The sequence below is a fragment of the Portunus trituberculatus genome, chromosome 43 (genome assembly GCF_017591435.1).
Source record: "Portunus trituberculatus isolate SZX2019 chromosome 43, ASM1759143v1, whole genome shotgun sequence".
In the NCBI taxonomy this organism is placed as follows: Eukaryota; Metazoa; Arthropoda; class Malacostraca; order Decapoda; family Portunidae; genus Portunus; species Portunus trituberculatus.
Window position 1 is genome coordinate 15,408,841 of NC_059297.1, and position 6,836 is coordinate 15,415,676.

Genomic DNA, 6,836 nt, shown 5'->3' on the forward strand with positions numbered 1-6,836 from the left:
CATCACTCCGTTTTCTTTAAAGTTAAGGTATAGCAGTCAGAGCTGTCAGATGCAGGGAGATTTCCCTGTTTTAGGGAAATTTAGGTCTCAACAGGGAAACAGGGAAGAAAATTCAAAAAGTTCCAAAATCTAGGAAAATTTTGACCAACGGACTCACACCTTCATCCGCAGTCCCCACCCTTGTCCTCCTCCCATCCTCTTCACCCGTCATCCGTACAATAATTATTTGTATTAATTTTTATCAATTATTTATTGTTTCCTTTCCCTCTCAATTGAATTTCAATCCACTTCTGAGGTCTCTCTCGATCACTATATCCTTCCTCTACCGTTCACTCTTCCTTCCCTCATCCCCAAACAGCGTCATGGCTTGTACGAGACCCGTATACCGTCCGTTCCCTTTCCTCCCTCGCCCTTGCTAGCTAGCTGAACCTGTATTCTACGAGACCGATAGAGACCCGTATTCACCCAAACAGTGTCATGACACGTATGAGATCCCTATATCGTCCCTCCTTCCTTCCCTCGCCCTGCTTGATAGCTGAACTTATGACAGCTATATTATATTCGTGTGTGTGTGTGTGTGTGTGTGTGTGTGTATATATATATATATATATATATATATATATATATATATATATATATATATATATATATATATATATATATATATATATATATATATATATATATATATATATATATATATATATATATATATATATATATATATATATATATATATATATATATATATATATATATATATATATATATATATATATATATATATATATATATATATATACATACACACGAATGTGTATGTACGTATGTAAGAAGTAAAAAATTACGACAGGGAAATGCTGCGCTAAATAGGGAAATATTTTTAGGCAAAACAGGGAACTTTTGGCAACTTGATCTGGCACTACTGATAGCAGTGGCAACGTCGCACCCAAGAGGAGCCACACCTTGTGAGTAGCTACGGATGAGTTCTACTATAACGCATACATTTTGCATTTTCTTGTGCCTCTTTTTTAGGAATTTTGTCTCTGAAAATAATCTATCTGATGGGATGTAAGTAAGCCTCTCTCTTTCTGGCGTCTTCTGACAATTTTCTTTGTAGGATCTTGATCGTTGCCAACCAGTATCATTTCCAGCTGTGGAGTGCCATGAGAGCACTGAGTAATTGATCTGAAGGTATGATGAATAGCCATATGAAGTTGATGATGAACCATATTGTGATTGGTCTTGACTATCATGTCACTGTAGCATTATTCTGTTGTTAGCAGTTATGCCGAATGATTTTTATGAACTTCAGTGACAAGTGAGACTCAATAACCAAAAGTGAATGCTCATGCTCCATATCCTCTCTAACCTGCCGTGCTTGCTTCTGCCTGCCATATGAGGCGCGGAGAACATTGGTGTGTGGACATGACCAAAGGAGTGCATCAGAAAGAAAGGTTTCTCGTCGCGAGCGTGAGCCTCCAGAAAGCGACGAGATTCTTCAACTAGGCGTTGGGACAGTCCGTCCAGCTCTATCGGTGCCTCTACCACCTGGTCATTTCGGAAGAGGCGTGAATTGGCATATTTGAACAGCCACAGTGACACCTGTGTGGGAGAAAAGACAGGAGAGACAGTGTTCACATCACCTTAAATAGGACTGTAATTTAGTTGCTTAGTATTTGTATATGAAAGATATGCATTTTGACAAATAGTAACATCGAGATTAAAAGTAGAACACACACACACACACACACACACACACACACACATTCGAAGGTTTTGATACGGCAAATACTTCCCTATTTAAGAGAGTGTTGACTATTGAACGTAAATTGGATTAATGGCTAAAGGAGAGTATGGGAATTAAAGAGAATGAAGAACAGGAAAAAGAATTCCAGAAATTGAAGCTAGGCTAAGAGGAGAAAACGAGGAACTGAAAAAGGAAGTAGCTAATTACAAGAAACAGATGGAAGAAGGACTCGGTAAAGCTGAGAAAGAAAAAGAGGAACTGGACAAAAGCCATGTCATGGAAATGGGAAAGAATGAAAGACGACCAGTGGGAATTTCTAAGAAGGGAGATGGAGTAGAACTAGAAAAAGTAAAAAAGGAAAAGGACTTGGATTGATGATGAAAGAAAACAATCAACTGATAAGCCATATTGATAGAATTTTCAGAGACATATAATTTGCTAAGGAATATTGGATTAGCATTTCACTACATGAACAAAAAATGATGAAGAAATTAATAAGTTCTATAATAAGACCCAGATTGAATATGCAGGAGTTGTGTGGAGCCCCCATAAAAAAAACACATAAGGAAGTTGGAGAGACGACAAAAAATGGCTACAAGAATGGTTCCAGAATTTGAAGGGATGACATATGAGGACAGACTAAAGGCTTTGGATCTACCAAACCTGGAACAGAGAAGGGAGAGAGGGGATCTGATACAAGTTTATAAATTGATTAACGAAATGGATCAAGTGGATAATGAGAAACTGATCCTGAGAGAAGAATATGACATTAGAAGCACAAGATCGCATAGTAAAAAGCTGAGAAAAGGAAGATGTCTGAGAGATATTAAAAAATATAGTGTCCCGCAGAGATGTATTGAGACGTGGAACAGTTTAAATGAAGAAGTAGTGTCTGCAACGAGTGTGCATACTTTTAAAGTAAGATTGAATAAGTGTAGATATGGAAACGGGGCCACATGAGCATAAAGCCCAGGCCCTGTAAAACTACAACTAGGTAAATACAACTAGGTAAATACACACACACACACACACACACACACACACACACACACACACACACACACGTATAGTAGTGGTTAGCACGCTCGACTCACACTCGAGAGGGTCCGGGTTCGAGTCCCGGAGGCGGCGAGGCAAATGGGCAAGCCTCTTAATGTGTAGCCCCTGTTCACATAGCAGTAAATTGGTACGGGATGTAACTCGAGGGGTTGTGGCCTCGCTTTCCCGGTGTGTGGAGTGTGTTGTGGTCTCAGTCCTACCGAAGATCGGTCTATGAGGCCTGAGGTCGCTCCGTAATGGGGAAGACTGGCTGGGTGACCAGCAGACGACCAAGGTGAATTACACACACACACACACACACACACACACACACACACACACGGCCCGGTAGCTCTGTGGTTAAAGCGCTGGCTTCACAAGCCAGATGACCGGGGTTCGATTCCCCGGCCGGGTGGAGATATTTGGGTGTGTCTCCTTTCACGTGTAGCCCCTGTTCATCTAGCAGTGAGTAGGTACGGGATGTAAATCGAGGAGTTGTGACCTTGTTGTCCCGGTGTGTGGTGTGTGCCTGGTCTCAGGCCTATCCGAAGATGGGAAACAATGAGCTCTGAGCTCGTTCCGTAGGGTAACGTCTGGCTGTCTCGTCAGAGACTGCAACAGATCAAACAGTGAATTACACACGCCCGGTAGCTCAGTGGTTAGAACGCTGGCTTCACAAGCCAGAGGACCGGGGTTCGATTCCCCGGCCGGGTGGAGATATTTGGGTGTGTCTCCTTTCACGTGTAGCCCCTGTTCACCTAGCAGTGAGTAGGTACGGGATGTAAATCGAGGAGTTGTGACCTTGTTGTCCCGGTGTGTGGTGTGTGCCTGGTCTCAGGCCTATCCGAAGATCGGAAATAATGAGCTCTGAGCTCGTTCCGTAGGGTAACGTCTGGCTGTCTCGTCAGAGACTGCAGCAGATCAAACAGACATTGTTAAATGTTAACTTACACCCCATCTGGTCTCAGAATTTTTGCTGTAATGAGCGAAGGTGAACCAAAACCCGCCAAGAAGTAAGTGTGTCGCCATCAGCAGGAGGACGCCAGTGCAGCTCCCCAAGACTTTTCTGCGACGTGCAAGGAAGAGGCTGACCATTGCAGTCATCCATGCCACGGCCAGACCCTGAAGGAGAAAATGGTACTGACTTAGGACTAGCTTTTCTTCTCAGTGGCACCATATTTATAGTATTCGCATTTCCACTAATATGCATGCCTAAGAAATGAGTAAGAGTTTATAGTTCTAAACCATTTCATGATTTTATCTGAACTTATTCGTCTTACCTGGAACCTTCGGTCATGTAGTGGGAACTTCCAGAAGGCATGAAGACCTCTGAACTCCTGGAAGAGGGTGACGGGTATCCCATAAAATGACTGAAAACCATAATTGAGCGGACCTGGGCAGGAGCGGCCGAAAAGCGTGCAGTTCATCCCCAGGTGCCACTTTCCTGAGAACCAAAGGTAGAGGTGATGGTCTATGTTTGTGAGTAATTCACCATAGTCTCCTACTGGTCACCCAACCAGTCTTTCCCATTACCGAGCGAGCTCAGAGCTCATAGCCAGATCTTTGGGTAGGACAGAGACCACAAAACACACTCCACACAGAAGGAAAGCGAGGCCACAACCCCTCAAGTTACATCCCGTACCTATTTACTGCTAGGTGAACAGGGTCTACACTTTAAGAGGCTTGCAAATTTGCCTCGCCACTTCTCGGGATTCGAACCCGGGTTCTCTTGATTGTGAGTCGAGCATGCTAACCACTACACCACCCGGTGTGTGTGTAATTCACCTCGGTTGTCTGCTGGTCACCCAGCCAGTCTTTCCCCATTATGGAGCGAGCTCAGAGCTCAGTGACCGATCTTCGGGTAGGACTGAGACCATATCACATACAACACACACCGGGAAAGCGAGGCCATAATTCCTAGAGTTACATCCCTTACCTATTTACTGCTAGGTGAACTGGGGCCACACATTAAGAGGCTTGCCCATTTGCCTTGGCGCTTCATGGGACTCGAACCCGGCCTTCTCGATTGTGAGTCGAGCATGCTAACCACTACACTGCGTGGTGTTTGCTTTACACTTCATCATTGTGGTTTGGCAGAAGCCAGGTTTGGGGATCACAGGTTTGCACCCTTCAGCTACACGCCGCAGCAGGTGCCAGCAGGGCGCCACCCTGAGAAGCGGGACACAACCCCTGACAACACTCGGTACCCATTCACTGCTGGGTGGACAGGAGCTCAGTTGTAAGGAGACCGCCCAGCCTTTCTTCTCTCCACCCAGGTGTGTGTGTGTGTGTGTGTGTGTGTGTGTAATCTTTTTCACCTTGGTCGTCTGCTGGTCACCCAGCCAGCCCTCCCAATTACGGAGCGAGCTTAGAGGTCATAGACCGATCTTAGAGTAGGACTGAGACCACAACACACACTTCTTGAATCACACTGGGAAAGCGAGCCCACAACCCCTCGACTTAGATCCCGTACCTACTTGCTACTAGGTGTACAGGGGTTGCACTAAGAGGCTTGCCCATTTGCCTCTCCGCGCTGGGACTCGAACCCAGACCTTCTCGTCTTTTTTTTTTTTTTTTTTTGTGTGTGTGTGTATTTACCTAGTTGTAGTTTTACAGGGCCTGGGCTTTATGCTCGTGTGGCCCCGTCTCCATATCTACACTTATCCAATTTTTCTTTAAAACTATGTACACTCATTGCTGACACCACTTCCTCACTCAAACTGTTCCAAGTCTCAACACATCTTTGCGGGAAACTATATTTTTTAACATCTCTCAGACATCTTCCCTTTCTCAGTTTCTTACTATGCGATCTTGTGCTTCGAATGTCATATTCTTCTCTCAGGATTAGTTTCTCATTATCCACTTGATCCATTCCGTTAATCAATTTATAAACTTGTATGAGATCCCTCTCTTCTCTGTTCCAGGGTTGGTAGATCCATTGCTTTTAGTCTGTCCTCATATGTCATCCCTTTAAATTCTGGAACCATTCTTGTAGCCATTTTTTTGTAGTCTCTCCAATTTCCTTGTGTGTTTCTTTTTATGTGGGATCCACACAACTCCTGCATATTCCAATCTAGGTCTTATTTTAGTACTTATCAATTTCTTCATCGTTTCTTTGTCTATATAGTGAAATGCTAATCCAATATTCCTTAGCAAATTATACGCCTCTCTGAAAATTCTATCAATATGGTTTACCGGTTGATTGTTTTCTTCCATTGTCACACCCAAGTCCTTTTTCTTTTGAACTTTTTCTAGTTCTACTCCATCTCCCATCTTATAGATTCCCACTGTGTAATTTATCTATGGCTATGATCATTAACCAGGCTACATTTCTACTACGGAACAAGCTTATTGCTTTTATTGCCCGATTTTTTTTAACATGACAGAGACCACTCACGCTATGCACAGAGACAAAGAGGTCACAATCCTTAATTTGGCTACTAACCCTTATCTATTTAGTCCTTTTATTTATTTACTTATTTATTTATTATTTTTTTATTTTTCAAATCTTTTGCTGTCGGGCCATCACTCAAGTGTTGGGGAATGGGTCAATTTAGAAAAAAAATATTACATAATATCTGTTATTGATTTTTTGTACCTTTTTATTTGTTTATTCTTTCGTACATTCATTAACTGATTATAAACATGCAGATTACCGTATATGCCAATTACTTCATACATGCTTCATTTAAAGAAGCTTTCCAATCCTGTCACTAAACTGTACTTTTTTGTTAGGGCAGGGAAGAGAGAGGGATACTACACATGCACATACAGCTGGTATCATTGCCAATTCAGCATCTGAAACTTCCCGTCTTGAAAATCACTGATTTCAGGCATTACTTGTGCGTGTAAATAGACGTCACTGAAGTGTCACTGATTTCACAGACAGTGACACTGAACTAACACGGCACTGATGTGTGTGAATGAACCTTTAACATATACCATCTAGTATACGTACATACATACATACATACATATATATATATATATATATATATATATATATATATATATATATATATATATATATATATATATATATATACAT

The 6,836-nt window shown here is 42.2% G+C and overlaps 1 protein-coding gene across 3 annotated transcripts in view; it reads right to left on the minus strand.

Moving 5' to 3' along the window:
* LOC123517968 (arylsulfatase H-like) overlaps positions 1 to 6,836 on the minus strand; it is a 32,626-nt gene that overhangs the window by 24,428 nt on the left and 1,362 nt on the right. For all 3 annotated transcript variants that reach the window (XM_045278469.1, XM_045278470.1, XM_045278468.1), the window contains 3 exons: positions 4,069 to 4,232; positions 3,740 to 3,910; positions 1,373 to 1,605 (listed from right to left, as the gene is read on the minus strand). In XM_045278469.1, the coding sequence (XP_045134404.1) occupies positions 1,373 to 1,605; positions 3,740 to 3,910; positions 4,069 to 4,232 (568 nt within the window). The remainder of the gene's footprint in view (positions 1 to 1,372; positions 1,606 to 3,739; positions 3,911 to 4,068; positions 4,233 to 6,836) is intronic.